The sequence below is a fragment of the Brachyhypopomus gauderio genome, unplaced genomic scaffold, assembly GCF_052324685.1.
Source record: "Brachyhypopomus gauderio isolate BG-103 unplaced genomic scaffold, BGAUD_0.2 sc74, whole genome shotgun sequence".
Classification (NCBI taxonomy): domain Eukaryota; kingdom Metazoa; phylum Chordata; class Actinopteri; order Gymnotiformes; family Hypopomidae; genus Brachyhypopomus; species Brachyhypopomus gauderio.
The window spans coordinates 585,861-603,455 of NW_027506895.1; the positions used below are offsets into that span (position 1 = coordinate 585,861).

General features: G+C 45.5%; 1 protein-coding gene across 2 annotated transcripts; it reads left to right on the plus strand.

The window, feature by feature from the left end:
• Positions 1-279: 279 nt before the first annotated feature.
• Positions 280-17,230, plus strand: dbnlb (drebrin-like b). 2 transcript variants are annotated; one of them, XM_076990257.1, is made up of 15 exons: positions 280-497; positions 3,100-3,155; positions 3,401-3,513; positions 3,650-3,724; positions 4,103-4,249; positions 7,909-7,986; positions 8,167-8,318; positions 9,757-9,811; positions 10,397-10,459; positions 10,737-10,851; positions 11,668-11,760; positions 12,573-12,641; positions 13,163-13,269; positions 16,053-16,128; positions 16,862-17,230. In XM_076990257.1, the coding sequence occupies exons 1-15, from the start codon at positions 415-417 to the stop codon at positions 16,996-16,998; spliced, it is 1,419 nt and encodes a 472-aa protein (XP_076846372.1). In that variant the 5' UTR covers positions 280-414; the 3' UTR covers positions 16,999-17,230. The 2 variants fall into 2 exon arrangements, with proteins under 2 accessions (XP_076846372.1, XP_076846373.1); XM_076990258.1 differs by lacking the exon at positions 11,668-11,760 and having other exon boundaries at positions 282-497; positions 16,862-17,229.
• The last annotated feature ends 365 nt before the right edge of the window (positions 17,231-17,595 follow it).

Genomic DNA, 17,595 nt, shown 5'->3' on the forward strand with positions numbered 1-17,595 from the left:
GGGTCTCATTTAGCCTGGTCATATTTTGATATATATTTAACGCTTTAAGACCTCCACTCATTTAAAGACTTTTCCGCATTCGTTTAAACACATGGCACAAAAATGCAGTTTAGGAAAGCAGTTTTTATTAGGCATAACGGGACTAAGCAGCCGATTACGAGACGAGACACCGGTATTAACGTGGACTCTTCCTACGACCAGAAGGTAAAACTGAAGTCCCGCGTGTGTCCACCAGATGGCGCCCCGCGTCGCCTTTTCACCCCGGGCCCGGGTCGCTTGGGAGGAGCGGTGCCGTAACGTGATGCGTCCACACACGCTTCCTGTACGCGTATAGCCCACAGATCCCCCGTCTCCCCGGTTCAGAGCTGCCGCCTGGTCCCGAAGTCGGACGGTCTGATCCTCATAATAGCAAGAATGGCTGTGAATTTGAGCAAGAACGGGCCCGCTCTCACGGCGGCGTACAAGGAGGTGGTGGATGAGAAATCCGACACGGACTGGTGAGTAACGCGGCGCTCCGTTACGGCAGTCGACTGGCCTAGACAGCCTGGAGGCTTCACCACCCTGATTAATGTTACATCCGTGTGGATATCCTCGCATTTCTGCCCGCACGACGAGCTCGAACACGCAGATTAATGTCATTTAGGCCGCTGGATGCAGCCGCCGGGAGTTGGACGTGATCCGTTCGGGTAAACGGACCGGGCTTTGTTGTAAACTTTGTGCATCTGGAGCCCGAACCTGTCCAGGGATGCGTGAATCATCTTATTTTGGCTATGCAAGAATGAAAGTTGATTGCATTTACACTCGTTACGAGATACATCCTGTTTTCTCTTTCCGATGGTTTAGGCGGTTCGGGGTCAAACGCGATTTACAGGTGTTGGGTTTAAACTTGCATGGTGGTGTGACCCGCTGGGATTTGTTTCTACATTTCGCAAGATCTACATCTGAGCCCTTTCTGGGTTTTATACTGCGTGTGTTTATTCCTCCCAGTCACTGTTGAACTCGTGTTTAGTTTTATAACCACGTTTCCCCTCTTGATCCACCGTTTAAAATTCCTCACGACCTGATCATCCAGCCTTAATCTCTGTCTGAGAAATGGACCTCAAATGTAACCCAGTACCCAAGTGGAAAAATAAAACAAACCCTTCATCAACTGTTGGGAATTTGCTACAAATCATACCCCCCCCCCCCATTAGTGTGAACCCCTCAATTCAAGCATGCACCCCGACCCAGAATGTGCATGCTTGATCTCCTCCAAAACTCCCTCAGTGGGATTAAGGAAGAGGACCAGGACTCCAGAGGGAACCCATCCTCCATGAACAGTGCCAGCTAAAACTGCAGTTTTGAGCTTGGCTTCCTGGTTGGACTGCGTATCACCATGGAGAGACAAATGCTTTATAACCCGGTATCAAGTTCCAGCGTTTCCAGTGAAGCTAGCCTGCGTCGATGAGAGACGTCTCCCTTTGCCTCGTGCTCAGGAGACCTTGCTGTAATTACACTTAGAAAGGACTAGAGAAGAAGGGTGATTATAAATGGCCTATATTTACATTTCCTTCACTTTCCTGCTTAGAACTTTGACACAGCTGTACTAAACACAGGCGCGTGCCTTCACTGAGAAGCACCTTCTTTTTTAACTTCAGGTTTAAAAGAAGAAGCGTGTAGATATCTGGGTAGTTCAGGTCTCGTCTAGCAGCTCGATCTATTATCCATGTCTTTGCTGTCGTAAGTGTCGTGTCTGTAGCTCAGCTCAACACCACCAGAACCAGTGTTCCTGTGTCACCATAGAAACACTGGCTTAACGGTGTCATGGCGGTCACTTGCGCGGCCCTCAGAACAGATTTGATAGCTCGGCGTCCTCACGAAGCTTGAAGGCCTCGTGAGGCATATCTAGGTGCCGGGTCTCCTCCTGCAGTGACAGAGCTTTGCGGTTAGCTTTCTCTCTGTGGACATAGCATATCATTTCATTGGCTGAGGGACAAAAATGTCATATTATTTCACTTATTTCCTTTTGAAAGGTCCAACTCGTGAGGCTACTCGTGTTTCGGCATCACAGCGGCGGTACAGCTGTTAAGGCGTGCGGTGTGTAGGTTCCCTGCGCTGAGTCACTGGTGCCGGCGCTGCTTAAGCAGGTCCTGACTCGGGGATTTGAAGGAGGGAACCCGTCTCGTACGAGGCCGCTCGGTACTCATCACCTCAGAGGTTTTGTCTGGGCCGTTCACCAAAAACCTCATGCTGTTCCAAGTGAGATGCTATTTATGTACCCACGCAGGGGATGATGGGAAACGGCAGGCATTACCTCCTGACTCTGCAAATCGACTTAGCTTGCGCTGACTCAGCTACATGGAAATTAGTTTTCAGTAACTGAATCGCAGCTTCTGACGGCAGTGACTTGTTTACACTTCCTGTACTTGTTTACACTTACTATCCGCTACAGGGAACCCCCTCCGTCCACCTGCACCTAGCCTTTTAGGTAAATCAAGTCACTTAAGCTGTCCACGGTATGTGAGCTGTGTTCTGTTATCGTAGCTAGTGGACATTTCTGGAGGTTTGACCTGAACACACGCACCCATGCCGTAGAAAACCTTGTAATTTAGAAACGCCTACCTAGGTCGACATATCTCACTTTGTGTAAGTTGTGTAAGTTTTCTCTGTCTCTCTTTTCACTTCTTTCTTCTGCGGTGCACTTCCTCTCTCCGGAGCCCTCACAGAGAGGCCGCGTGGCCCTGGGTTTTAGAGAGGAAGCTCGCACAGCTTCCTCCGCACAACGAGCGGCTTTGTTCACAGACGCCGAGGCGGGACGCGCAGGCCGGCTGGTCTGGTTCCTCGGCCTCTCTCCTCTTTTCTTCCATTCACTGTTTTTTTTTGTGAAGGCCGTAGCATCTCACCTTTGTGTCTTAACCTGAGCCTCTTGTCCAATGGGAGTCATCCACCTGACCGTAACGCTCACCCCTGACCTCGGAACGCTGAGAGGTCACAGCTCCGGGCAAATGAAGCGTTATAAACGCGTTATTAATGGGCTGCTGTGCTTTAATGCCTTTCTGCTCTTCGTGAGTGGCGTGTGGTGTGCAGCTGTGTGGTTAGTGTTTTTCGCTCTACTTGCAGGGCCTTGTTTACCTATGAGGGAAACACCAATGACATCCGCCTGGCATCCAAAGGGGGTGAGTGTATCTGTGCCGTCTCCTGCCACAAAGGGCCTGCGTCAGCTAGCTGCTTGTGTTTTGTGTTCAGATGTCGCTGAAGTCTGTTTGGCCATGTAGGCAGATTCCTGTGTTAATATATCATCAGGTCCCTTCTGATTAGAAGCGTTTTACAGAAAAAAAAACACTTTACAAGGCCATCCTCGTTTAGAGCAGCTCAAGACCTTGGTGTTAAGACAACACTGCCTGTGTGTGTGTTCATTCAGATGGGGGTTTGGAGGAGCTGGTGGAGGAGTTGAACAGTGGGAAGGTGATGTATGCCTTCTGCCGGGTCCAAGACCCGAACTCTGGCCTTCCAAAATACGTCCTGATCAACTGGGTGAGTGGTGTACCCTTCACCTCTTCTTTATCTCACCTGCCGGAGTTCACCTGTGCTGATGTCACTGCCGGTGTCATGGCTGATGTGGTCTCTCCTTTATCTTTCTGTGTGTGTGTGTGTGTGTGTGTGTGTTCAGACTGGTGAGGGTGTGAAAGACGCTAGGAAAGGACTGTGTGCTAACCACGTTAGCTCCATGGCGAACTTCCTGAAGGTGACCCCGCCCCTTTTCTCCTGCTCTGGACATGGAGTACACACACTCACACACACACACACTCACACACACACACTCACACACACACACTCACACACACACACTCACTCACACTCACTCACTCACACACACACACAGACACACACACTCACACACTAAATAAATCTCTCAGCTTTAATGGGTCTCTTAGTGATAGGTGTCAGTCTTAGATCAGAACAAACTCGTGATTTATTTATTTTTTGCTTTATTTTTGGACCATGTGGCTGTGTCGGTGTGACTCTTATAAGCTGGAAAACGTGCAGATAAAAAACATGCAGATTCTTTGCAAAGTTAGCTTTATTGTGTGTGTGTGTGTGTGTGTGTGTGTGTGGTGGTCAGGGTGCACATGTGACCATTAATGCCCGTGCAGAAGAGGACGTGGAGCCTGAATCCATCATGCAGAAAGTGGCCAAGGCCTCAGGAGCCAATTACAACTTCCACAAAGAGTCCAGTCGCTTCCGGGACACTGGACCTCAGGGGCCTGTGGTGAGTGACCACACACACACACACACACACACATTCACACACGTTCGGCTTCTTCTGAGACACAGGACCTCAGGGGTCTGTGGTGAGTGACCACACACACACACATTCACACATGTTTGACTTCTTCTGAGACACAGGACCTCAGGGGCCTGTGGTGAGTGTCCACACACACACACACACCTATACTGTGTATATGTATATGTGGTGTTTATATACACAAACACATGTCACACACTATGGAATCCGACTTTTCATGTAAAATAAGCCTTTTACCACAGATTAATGAACTGATGTTTCTGTTTTCGACAAGTCATGAATGGTTTCCAGAATAAGGGAGAATGAAGCCGTCTCCCGATGTCCAGCGTAGCATGGCAGGGTAGTCCAGAGAGTCCAAGGTACTAGTGTAGCTATGTAGCTAATTTTAATATATGTTGTGAAACGTAGAATTAATCTTCTATAATCCATAATCCGAGAATCAAAGTCGGTGAAATTAGTCAAATTTTCAAGTACGTTATTAACTACACATTAGAGATGATTCTGCAGCTTTGAGCCAGTTTACAACTTGACACACAGGCATTAGCAAGTGGAGTAATGTGTATTAAACCTGCAGCAGGTGGAGTAATGTGTATTAAGCCTGCAGCAGGTGGAGTAATGTGTATTAAGACGGCAGCAGGTGGAGTAATGTGTATTAAACCTGCAGCAGGTGGAGTAATGTGTATTAAGCCTGCAGCAGGTGGAGTAATGTGTATTAAACCTGCAGCAGGTGGAGTAATGCGTATTAAACCTGCAGCAGGTGGAGTAATGCGTATTAAACCTGCAGCAGGTGGAGTAATGTGTATTAAACCTGCAGCAGGTGGAGTAATGTGTATTAAACCTGCAGCAGGTGGAGTAATGCGTATTAAACCTGCAGCAGGTGGAGTAATGTGTATTAAACCTGCAGCAAGTGGAGTAGGGCTGAACGATATTGGAAAATAATCTAATTGCAATTTTTTATCTATAAATTGCGATTGCGATTTAAAATCGCGATTTTTTTCCATTGTTCCACTTCAGGCCTGTGGTTGACACCAGAGCGAACTACTAACTTTTTAGTCTAAGACGCTCAATGCGTGAGAGTTGGCAACCCTGCAGGTATAGCAACTTGGCTAAAATATGTGCGTGAGGGCATTTGGTAGCGCATATCCAGTGTGTTTAACAAAGCCATGAAGCCGGGCTTGTTCACTACATTAACGGACATCATGTCTTTCACTATGAACTCCGTTACTGCCCGAGTTATTTCAGCGTGCTGCTTCGAATTACATCCATAAGGAGTTACACTTTCAAACGGTTCGGTCAGTGAACCCTGTCTGCTGGACCGCGGTCAAGCTATCCGCGCTTTCGCGATTCATCCGCGCTTTAAATCTTATTGCGCCTATATGCGTGATTTTACGGTATTTCGCTGCTCACCGCATACTAAAGCTGTATAAGCGCAGAGAAACACTTTTGCGTATTTCAAGATGCAGCACTGGTCGTTGGCATTTTAGCAAATATCATACGAGGCTTTGTGGTGTTTTTTTTAATGCTGAAGAAGGTTTGTAGTGTTATCTCGCGTCGTAGCAACAGTAGCAAGGCACGTTTTGCAGGGTACCTGACGTTGAGCAGCATCTTTTTAAAAGCCAAAGTAATTTCACACAACTTATGTGCTACCCCTCTTTGGTATTAGACTTTCAGTTGTGTCAGCTTCTGTCGAGCCTGAAGCCATTGTGCAACAAGTTAAAGTGCGCTGTGTTAACTTCACTTCTCCACCTCTCTGCCTCCTGCTCGGGTTTGCTCCGTTCGTCCTCGGCTCGGCTCGCTCCCAAGTCACGTGACCAGTTTAAATCGCAGCCTGTGCGATTCGACAATCGCGTTTTTAAAAATCGCGAAATTATCGCAAATGCAATTAATCGTTCAGCCCTAAAGTGGAGTAATGCGTATTAAACCTGCAGCAGGTGGAGTAATGTGTATTAAACCTGCAGCAGGTGGAGTAATGTGTATTAAACCTGCAGCAGGTGCAGTAATGCGTATTAAACCTGCAGCAGGTGGAGTAATGTGTATTAAACCTGCAGCAAGTGGAGTAATGCGTATTAAACCTGCAGCAGGTGGAGTAATGCGTATTAAACCTGCAGCAGGTGGAGTAATGCGTATTAAACCTGCAGCAGGTGGAGTAATGTGTATTAAACCTGCAGCAGGTGGAGTAATGCGTATTAAACCTGCAGCAGGTGGAGTAATGTGTATTAAACCTGCAGCAAGTGGAGTAATGCGTATTAAACCTGCAGCAAGTGGAGTAATGCGTATTAAACCTGCAGCAGGTGGAGTAATGCGTATTAAACCTGCAGCAGGTGGAGTAATGTGTATTAAACCTGCAGCAGGTGGAGTAATGTGTATTAAACCTGCAGCAAGTGGAGTAATGCGTATTAAACCTGCAGCAGGTGGAGTAATGCGTATTAAACCTGCAGCAGGTGGAGTAATGTGTATTAAACCTGCAGCAGGTGGAGTAATGTGTATTAAACCTGCAGCAGGTGGAGTAATGCGTATTAAACCTGCAGCAGGTGGAGTAATGCGTATTAAACCTGCAGCAGGTGGAGTAATGTGTATTAAACCTGCAGCAGGTGGAGTAATGTGTATTAAACCTGCAGCAGGTGGAGTAATGTGTATTAAACCTGCAGCAGGTGGAGTAATGTGTATTAAACCTGCAGCAGGTGGAGTAATGTGTATTAAGACGGCAGCAGGTGGAGTAATGTGTATTAAACCTGCAGCAGGTGGAGTAATGTGTATTAAGCCTGCAGCAGGTGGAGTAATGCGTATTAAGCCTGCAGCAGGTGGAGTAATGTGTATTAAGACGGCAGCAGGTGGAGTAATGTGTATTAAACCTGCAGCAGGTGGAGTAATGCGTATTAAGCCTGCAGCAGGTGGAGTAATGTGTATTAAGCCTGCAGCAGGTGGAGTAATGTGTATTAAGCCTGCAGCAGGTGGAGTAATGCATATTAAACCTGCAGCAGGTGGAGTAATGCGTATTAAGACGGCAGCAGGTGGAGTAATGCATATTAAGCCTGCAGCATGTGAAGCTTTGTTATCTGCACTTTGGTGTCAGTTACGCTCCAGCAATCGGGACAGTTTCAGAACCAACTTCAGAACTATTATTAGAGTGGGGAAGCCACACATCGACACTGTATCCTGCCACATTGTTAAGAGTGTATATAATAGCCAGTTGTATCTGTCACAAGCAATTGAAGTTGTTAGCGGAGCAGCATATTTTAGCTGACATATGTGTGGATAGTCTTAGTTATGATTGTTTTAACAGTTTTGTTTTGCTTTGGTTCATTTATTTCTCATTCACGTCATCACCAGCGGGAGTGGAAACGCTCCTTCCAAACCACAATTTTTTTTAATCCTTCATAACTGGTTTGTTTTCATTTGCTTTGTTACGCAAACATGTCATTTGTTGCTCAAAGACATTTTATTGGCATGCCCTCGGGAAAGGAATACTGAAAGGTGTACAGAAATGGCTTAAGTGCACAGGCGTGACTGGTTGTCACACGCCTGACTGGTTGTCGCACGTGTGACAGTAGTCCTTCCGAGTGCAACACACGTGAGTGGATTTACGCTTGTCTTTTACAACCGAGGCCCTTGTGTTCCTGCAGGGGTCGGTGTATCAGAAGACCAACGCCATGTCTGAGATCAAAAGGACCAATAAGGACAACTTCTGGGCACAGGCCGAGGTAGGAGACCAGAGACAGGCCCGCCCCCTGACCGTGACGGAGGGGTGTGGTGGGAGGGGCCTCCTCTCTCTCTCTCTCTCTCTCTCTCTCTCTCTCTCTCTCTCTCTGTCTGTCTGTCATTTTTAAAATGTTTTCCTCACGTTGTCTTTCTCCCCGTCTTGTTTCCTCCGCCCCTCTAAGAAAGACGAGGAGAAGCGTCGTCAGGAGGAGAAGCTGAAGGCGGAGCAGGAGCTGTCGCGTCTGGAGAAGGAGAGGAAGACGCGTGAGGCAGACGAGGCAGCTCAGAGAGAGAGGAAGGCCAAGGAGAGAGCCTCGCAGATCGACCAGCAGAGGTGGGAGACCAACACACACACACACAGAGGCATACACGCACATGTGCATCCTTATTATATATATATATATATATATATATATATATATATATAATGAGAGAGAGAGAGGGATCCAGAGAAAATGATCACCTGCTATAAAAAAAATGATCAGTGCTATAAAGATTACTATCATTATATTATTATTATAATAACTACCATAAACAAACCACTACAATAACAACCCGAATAATACTCAATAATAATAATATCACCAAACAAAACCTTTTTAATAATATCAACTGGCAAAGCAGTCTTCTATAATGACCACAAAATACAACTGCTCCAGTTTGAAGGTCACAGAGCCACTGTAGACTACAGAGCAGGTCAGGGTGATGTGACTACAGAGCTGTGGTCAGAGCAGGTCAGGGTGATGTGACTACAGAGCAGGTCAGGGTGATGTGATTACAGAGCTGTGGTCAGAGCAGGTCAGGGTGATGTGACTACAGAGCTGTGGTCAGAGCAGGTCAGGGTGATGTGATTACAGAGCTGTGGTCAGAGCGGGTCAGGCTGGAGTGACTACAGAGCTGTGGTCAGAGCAGGTCAGGGTGATGTGACTACTTGTTAAGCAACATCCTTCATCTCACAGGAAGTGAAGTAAAGGAGAAGGAGTCAAGAGTGTTGACACGAATCCACCCAAATACAGCCAGATCCTCAGATTTGATAACACAGGGCAAGCATTGGCCAGGCTGCTCTTACAGTAATGAACTTTGAATTATTTGTGATGCGTTGATGTATAGGTAAGATATTGGTGGTGTTCTGGTGGTGTACAGGTGGTGTATGTACTGGTGGTGTACAGGTGGTGTATTGGTGGTGTATGTACAGGTGGTGTATTGGTGGTGTATGTACAGGTGGTGTATTGGTGCCACCAATACACCACCTGTACAGGTGGTGTATGTACAGGTGGTGTATCTACAGGTGGTGTTCTGGTGGTGTATGTACAGGTGGTGTACTGGTGGTGTATCTACAGGTGGTGTATTGGTGGTGTATGTACAGGTGGTGTATTGGTGGTGTATGTACAGGTGGTGTATTGGTGGTGTATCTACAGGTGGTGTTCTGGTGGTGTATGTACTGGTGGTGTATGTACTGGTGGTGTACAGGTGGTGTGTGTACAGGTGGTGTGTGTACAGGTGGTGTATTGGTGGTGTATGTACTGGTGGTGTTCTGGTGGTGTATGTACTGGTGGTGTATGTACTGGTGGTGTATGTACTGGTGGTGTACTGGTGGTGTGTGTGTGTGCGCATGTGAATGCTTATTTAAGCATGGGCATGTGCTCCTGTGCGTGCACTGCAAGAGTGTGTGTGTGTGTGTGTGTGTGTGTGTGTGTGTGTGTGTGTGTGTGTGTGTGTGTGTGTGTGTGTGAGTGTGAGTGAAGGTTGATAAAGGTGTGTTTGTGTTTCAGGAGGTACCAGCAGCAGCTTGAGGCAGAGACTCAGAGCCAGAAAAAACAACAGCTGGTGAGTAACACCACACACACACACACACACACACACACACACACACACACACCCTGCATTTTCCTTCACACTGATTTAGAACTGAAGCTGACAGCATGCTGACTGATCAGTAGTCATGATCTAAAAGATTGACCTGCCTGTGTAAGACCTTCTTCCACAGAGACACTGCCGACGTACACACACGTACACATACACACACACACACACACAATCACTATCATTGCAGACACACGTACTGTGAGGGGGGGTTTCTACCTTATTCTTGTGCCTTTTCAAAACATCCCATTACGTTTCTTTCTTTGATTTGTTGCTTTGCATATTTGAAGTCAGATTAACTATATAAATCCTCCAAAGAACTGCAGAACTAGTGCATGTCTCACACCAGGTGACCTGAAGGGGGCGCTGTAGCTTACCCACAGTTGGTTTGGCACATTGTTCATTTAATGGACTGCTTGTGTACGATCATCCATTTTTACTGCTTTTTGCAGCATCATTGTTTGTGAGTGTGTGTCTGAGTGTGAGAGAGAGATTTTGTTTAAAGTGTGTGTGTGTGTGTGTGTGTGTGTGTGTGTGTGTGTGTGGTAGGAGGAGGAGCCAGCAGCACCACCCAAAGGCTACAGACGTGCTGTGTCCGTGGAGAAAGCCAACGTGAGTATATATGTGTGTGTGTGTGAGGATCTGGCTCTGTGCCGATCACAGCTCTCCTCCATCTGCTGCATTCCAGGGCCTTTGTCACTCTTCGGCCTCCTCTTCCTCACTCATTTCCTCTCTTCAGTGTGTCTTTGATATATATTTATTCATTTATTACTTATGCTGTTATAATGCTTGATAAGTGTGTGTGTGTGTGTGTGTGTGTGTGTGTGTGTGTGTGTGTGTGTGTGTGTGTGTGTGTGTGTGTGTGTGTGTGTGTGTGTGTGTTCATCAGGAGGCCGCAGCTCTGATCTCCCAGCGTTCTGTGAATCCCAGAGAAATGTTCCAACAGAGGGAAAAAGGCATGACGCCCAGCAGCTCAGACCCCGCCCCTTCCAGCCCACAGCCAGGTTAGACACGCCTCCACATCTGGTTAGACACGCCCGCAGCCAGATTAGACACGCCTCCACACCTGGTTAGACACGCCCGCAGCCAGGTTAGACACGCCTCCACACCTGGTTAGACACGCCCACAGCCAGGTTAGACACGCCTCCACACCTGGTTAGACACGCCCGCAGCCAGGTTAGACACGCCTCCACACCTTGTTAGACACGCCCACAGCCAGGTTAGACATGCTCCGATGTCCGTCACACCCACACGGCTCAAACACACCCTCCCATAAACCCCTCTGTATGCTTTTATTAACTACGCACATGTTGGAAGGTCTTTGAAATGTATTGGTCAGACCTTCTTGTTCTGCGAATGAGAGTTGTTTACGTCAGCAGCTTTGTATTTGCATGCTGGCTTGACCAGTACCTTTGCTTGGGGCGAGCTTGGCCAAGAGTTTGAAATGCAACCTTTACATACTTGCACAAGCCCAGACGAATAAAGGACCGATTTAAACATGTTTCATACGACACAGTTATGCAGGAATTTGTGGTCCGGAATATGTAAATAGGGTTCATGTGAACTGATATGTGTGTGCAGTTGTAAATAAGCTTTAGTTTAGTTTTAGTTTTCTCTGTCTCTCTGTCTCTCTCTCTCTCTCTCTCTCTCTCTGTAAGTCATTGTTGTTACTAACTCTCTATTCTCTGCTTTGTTCTCTCATTTTGTCTGACGTGTGTAACTGCATGCCCTGCTCAGCTTTGCTTGATCTTTTTTCATTCTTTGTGTGTGTGTGTGTGTGTGTGTGTGTCCTTGTGTGTGTATGTGTGTGTTTGTCTCAGGGCGCTTGAAAAGCCCTTTTCTGTCTAAGCTGCCTTGTGAGCCCGAGCCATCTCGCTCTCCTGTTTGCCCAGGCTCACCTGTACGAGTTGCAGGTACACACACACACACACACACACACACACACACACACACACACACACACACACACACATACATTTAAAAAATCAGGTGCTGCTATGGCTCAGGCTCTGCTTTAAATAATGCTGTTCCACTCATACTCGTGCACATCGACACACTCCACACACTCACGTAAAACACACACAGAGCTCCTTACACTTATAACATTCAGCTGGCCTGACCAACCATCTAATACCACAGCATGTCTTGTGTACCACACTGTGATGAGTGGCCCCCCCCATATGGAGTGTGTCGAGTGCACCCCCCCCCCCCCCCGTGTGGAGTGTGTTGAGTGGCCCCCCGTGTGGAGTGTGTTGAGTGGCCCCCCGTGTGGAGTGTGTTGAGTGGCCCCCCCGTGTGGTGTGTGTTGAGTGGCCCCCCGTGTGGAGTGTGATGAGTGCCCCCCCCCCCCCCCGTGTGGAGTGTGATTAGTACCCCCCCCCCCCCCCCCCGTGTGGAGTGTGTTGAGTGGCCCCCGTGTGGAGTGTGTTGAGTGCGCCCCCCCCCCCCCCCCCCCCGTGTGGAGTGTCTCTCTTTTTTTTTCTTGTCATTCACACCTGCCTCCACCTACTCAATTGTCACATACCCACATTACACTCTTGCACACCATCTTATACATGGGGACACACACACACACAACCCATTCAGAAATAAGCTTCAGTTTGTCTGCAGTCTTTCATTGGGATTCATGTTTATAAGGGAGTCATTTATACATATAAAAAGTGTGTGTGTGTGTGTGTGTGTGTGTGCGCGCGTGCGTGCGTGCGTGTGTGTGTGTTATGAGTAGAGATAAAACCTGAGGAGAATCCCAAATCTGAATATGAGGAACCTGAGCCAGCAGATGAGGAGTATGAAGGTGGGAAGGACACACACACACCCAACCTACGTGTCCATTCTGTTGCTTAATTCATCACTAGTATTTCATCTTCATATTTCAACTTTCAGCATTTCATTTTACTTCCAGTATTTCATTTAAACTGCTCAGCAATGGACAAATAAACTGCCCCCTTGTGGACAAAGCATAATATTGCAAATGGTGACACATAAGCAAGAGTCTGGATAATATCATCTCCCCTCTCTCTCTCCCCTCCTTCTCTCTCACCTCTCTCTCCCCTCTCTCTCTCCCCTCTCTCTCTCCCCTCCTTCTCTCTCACCTCTCTCTCCCCTCTCTCTCTCCCCTCTCTCTCTCCCCTCCTTCTCTCCCCTCTCTCTCTCTCACCTCCTTCTCTCTCCCCTCTCTCTCTCCCCTCTCTCTCTCACCTCCTTCTCTCTCCCCTCTCTCTCTCACCTCCTTCTCTCTCACCTCTCTCTCCCCTCTCTCTCTCACCTCCTCTCCACACTCTGTTCTCTCCATCTTTCTCTCCCTCCCTCTCTCAGATGTTCTTCCAGTCAGGGAGCAGTTCAACGCCCATGCGACAGAGAAACAGCTACCAGTGTACGAGACGCCGCCAGAGCCAGACAACATCTATGAGGAGCCACCGCAGGTACACACACACACACACACACACACACACACGCTCGTACACACACGCTCGTACACACACGTACACACACACACACACACACACACACACACGTACAGCCCACACACATGCATGCATGCACACTCTCTCTGTCTGTATGTATATCTCTGTGTGTATAATATATATATATAATATATTAGGGGTGGGCATAGATTAATTTTTTTAAATCTAGATTAATCTCACTGAAATCTTGAAATTAATCTAGATTAATTTATATTAAAATGGCGCATATGCATTAGACCAGTGGCTCATCTCCTGTTTCCAAAATGCATCAATGACTGCTTGAGAAAGCAGTTCTACTTTGATACTTGAAAAAAACATGCTCAATAAAATGTAGGCTACTCGTGTTCAATGGTTTATTCAGTTAAACATGAATTTGTAAGCCTACATACTGTACATTAAAAGGGGTTGATAACATGTTTATTCAGCTAAACATGATATTTGAAATGTAAGCCAACATTTAGTACATTTAACCTCACGGACGTAATTTGGGGGGGGGGGGGGGGGGGGTTTCAAAAGCCAGTTTTGGTCCTCTGCAGTTTTAACGGTTAAAAAGAAATATTTAAATAACGGTGAATCTAGCGCTAGGACCATGCAGAAAACGACCGCTCCGAGCTCCGCTCCGGTAACACTTTACGTTCCTAAAAATGAATTTTCCTTGAAGCAAACCTGGCGACTTCATGGCTGCATCCATGTAAACACACGTACAATTTGTAATTCACAGGTTTGAAAACTCGTTCTCGCCCCTACTGTGCAATTTGGTTAGAAATACAGCCGAGCTAAACTATCAAGTTGAAAGTCATAATAGTTTGCTTACCCATTTTGACCCAGTTCCCAACCCAACTTTAAGAATAGACTAACGGCGATAATTTTTGCATCGCCCGATAAGATTATCAAATTAACGAACGCCGTTAACGTATTCTTAAAGTTGGGTTGGGAACTGGGTCAAAATGTGTAAGCAAACTATGATGACTTTCAACTTGATAGTTTAGCTCGGTTGTATTACTAACCAAATTGCACAGTAGGGGCGAGAGAGTTTTCAAACCTGTGAATTAAAAATCGTACGTGTGTTTTAAATATTTATTTTTAACCGTTAAAACTGCAGAGGACCAAAACCGGCTTTGAAACCCCCCCCCCCCCCCCAATTACGTCCATGAGGTTAAATGTACTAAATGTTGGCTTACATTTAAATATCATGTTTAGCTGAATAAACATGTTATCAACCCCTTTTAATGTACAGTATATAGGCTTCCAAATTCATGTTTAACTGAATAAACCCACGAGTAGCCTACATTTTATTGAGCATGTTTTTTTTCTTCAAGTATTTTTTTTTTCTTCAAGTATCAAAGCTTTCTCAAGCAGTCATTGATGCATTTTGGAAACAGGAGATGAGCTCCTGGTCTAATGCACCCTGTGTAATAAGAAACCCTATCTCAAAAACTGACTTAGTCATTACTTGGGTAGCACGCATATGAGCCATTTTAATATCTAATCTATGCCCACCCCTAATATATATTATATATATATATATATATATATATATATATATGTCTTCATATGTCTTCAAAAAATTTACTTATTTCAGTAATTCATTACAAAAAGTAAAATGCATATACTATATAGATTTATGACTCATAGATTCATTTCAAGTGATTCTGTTAATGTTGATGATTGCGGTCAATGCAAACCCAAATCATTTATCTCAGAAAATTTGAATATAAGACCAACTGAAAAAATAATTTTTAATTCTGAAACATTGGCCTACTGAAAAGTATGTACAGTAAATGCACACAGAACTTGGTCGGGGCTCTTTTAACATGATTTCCTGCATCACTGCAGCGTGGAGGTGATCAGCCTGTGGCCCTGCTGAGGTGTTGTGGGAGCCCAGGTAGATTTTGATAACGGCCTTCAGCGTGTCTGCATTATTGGGTCTGGTGTCTCTCATCTTCCTCTTGACAACACCGTCCGGCGAATTTGCTGATCAATCAAGCACAATGATACTGTGGTTATTAAATCGTGTATTGGTACTTTTGGCAGTGTGGACGGGTGCCAAGTCCTGCTGGAAAGTGAAATTTGTATGAAATGAAAAAAATTTCCTATTGGAAAATTAAAGAATGTGGGTGGCTTGTTTAGTCAGTCATAGTTACAGTAGCCGTGGTAACACTTCAGCTAGGGTTTAGCAGCCCGGTGTCCCATGCAGCGGTGCTGTGTTCACTGCCACTGTCGTTCTTTGTCTTCATACGTACACACAGAATTGAGTTATCTGCAGAAATCCCAGAGAGTGGCGTTTACAGTAAGACAGACCACTCGGTAATATTTGCAAATGTATGAACAGCATGACCCTTGATTGCAGCATGGCAGATCGAGGAGACAAGTTTGATTTGTATGAGATGTTTTATGGAACAGCAGTAAACATGATTCTTAACCTGTGAAGTACCAGGGCGTAATGTGCAAATCTTCCATAAACAGTCAGTCAGACCAAAATGGAAAACAGAAAGTAGCTTTAATATTCGTTAATCAACGTTGAGCACCTTTGGGCTTCCAGTGAAAGTTGGCAGGAGGAGGCGAAGCCGTCAGCGGGCCGGACCGGCCAGGGCACACGGTTCTGCTGCGTGAAACGTTCCAGCACACTGCACTCGGCCCAATGGCTCAGAGAGAGTGAGAGTGAAGAGTGAACATGTGTGTGAGTGCAGTTTTCTTTAGTTAAAAGGGTGTGTGTGTTGTCGGCTGATTCTTTCTTTCAGGTGGAGGAACAGAACACGTGTGAGGACATGGGTGATCGTGGAATAAGTGCTCGAGCACTTTATGACTATCAGGCTGGTGAGTGTATGTGTGTGTCTTTGTGCGTGTCTGTGTGTGTGTGGAGATGCAGGTCATTTCATGCCAACTTACCTTTTCAACTCATTTTCAAAAAATGGAACACTTCAGGACGCTTGCAAACTCCTACAGTTCTGATCACTTTTTACACGGGGATTTTTGAAGATCGGCCCTCTGAACTAAATTTCACCACTCCGCTGTTCTTTCTGACTGTATTCAGTGCCTCGCTAGTTACCTGTTTTTCACTGAATTGGATTGAAACTTCTAATTGAAATCCAAGAATTTCTAATTTGCAACAGGCATTTATGTAAATATTTTTGCTGACATTTTAGTTATCAAAAAATTTTAATCTTTCATTTTCAGAGTGAATTGGTGCTGCATTAGACCTGGAGTGCATTAAAACAGCCTCAAAGCTGAATACCCCACTTCAACATCATTGAATATTATCCTAAGAAAGATTATTTCCTGTCTTATAAAAATTCTTTTATAAAGAATGACAAACATGATGAACTTTGGCTCTGAGAGACTCATGAATTTTATAGAGTGTGTGTTTTTTTTTCCCTAATAAAATCCATGATGTGAAGTGGAACGTCTGGGGTTAGTTGGCATGGAGACCCGTGCGTTTGTGTTTCAGTACTTTTGTATTGAACTTGTATTTTTTTATATTTGATATAGTTACAATTAGGAAAGCTGTGAATTTTTGGCAGCCCATAACACGTGTGTGTTTTCTCCTTAGCTGATGACACGGAGATCTCTTTTGATCCGGATGATATCATCACTGGCATTGAAATGATCGATGAAGGCTGGTGGAGAGGCTACGGTCCTGATGGCCATTTTGGAATGTTCCCAGCCAATTATGTTGAGCTAATATAAACTGCCTATCAGTGGGTCGCCCAATCACATCTGGGCAACATCAACTTGTCCCTCCCACATTTGACCGTTTTTCTCATTGATGGATGGGTCCGTTATATTTCAGTGGACAGACTGAAGCATAAATCATGCACCAATGAAAGAGATGTCACATGAAATCAAGAACATATTCAGTTGATCATCAGTTGATGTTTTTTAATTACATTTCAAGATTCTGTCAAACTATATATATATATATATATATATATATATATATATATATATATATATATATATATATATATATATATATATATAAAATATAAACACCTCAGATGCCGGGTGCAGTGGCCAAAGTCCAAAAGAGGCCCGAAAATTTTGTGTGTGTGTGTGTGTGTGTGTACGTGCGCGTGATTGTTTTGTTTAACCTTTCTTCACATTGACTTTGACTATTCCATGGATCAAATTTAACACGTTTTTCATTCCACACCTTTAATTCCAAGTTCACTTGCATTTCTGGAAGCATTCCTGTTTGAGCAGTTGGGATTTTCAGGTTTTAGTAACACACTGTACCTACACGGCGAACAGCGCTGTGAAGCGGAGAGGTTTGGTGCTGCTGTC

Coding starts and splice junctions, on each gene's coding strand:
- dbnlb (XM_076990257.1), top strand. CDS start 415: ATGGCTGTGAATTTGAGCAAGAACGGGCCCGCTCTCACGGCGGCGTAC. Junction 498..3,099: donor GAGAAATCCGACACGGACTG/GTGAGTAACGCG, acceptor CTCTACTTGCAG/GGCCTTGTTTACCTATGAGG. Junction 10,460..10,736: donor TGTCCGTGGAGAAAGCCAAC/GTGAGTATATAT, acceptor TGTGTTCATCAG/GAGGCCGCAGCTCTGATCTC.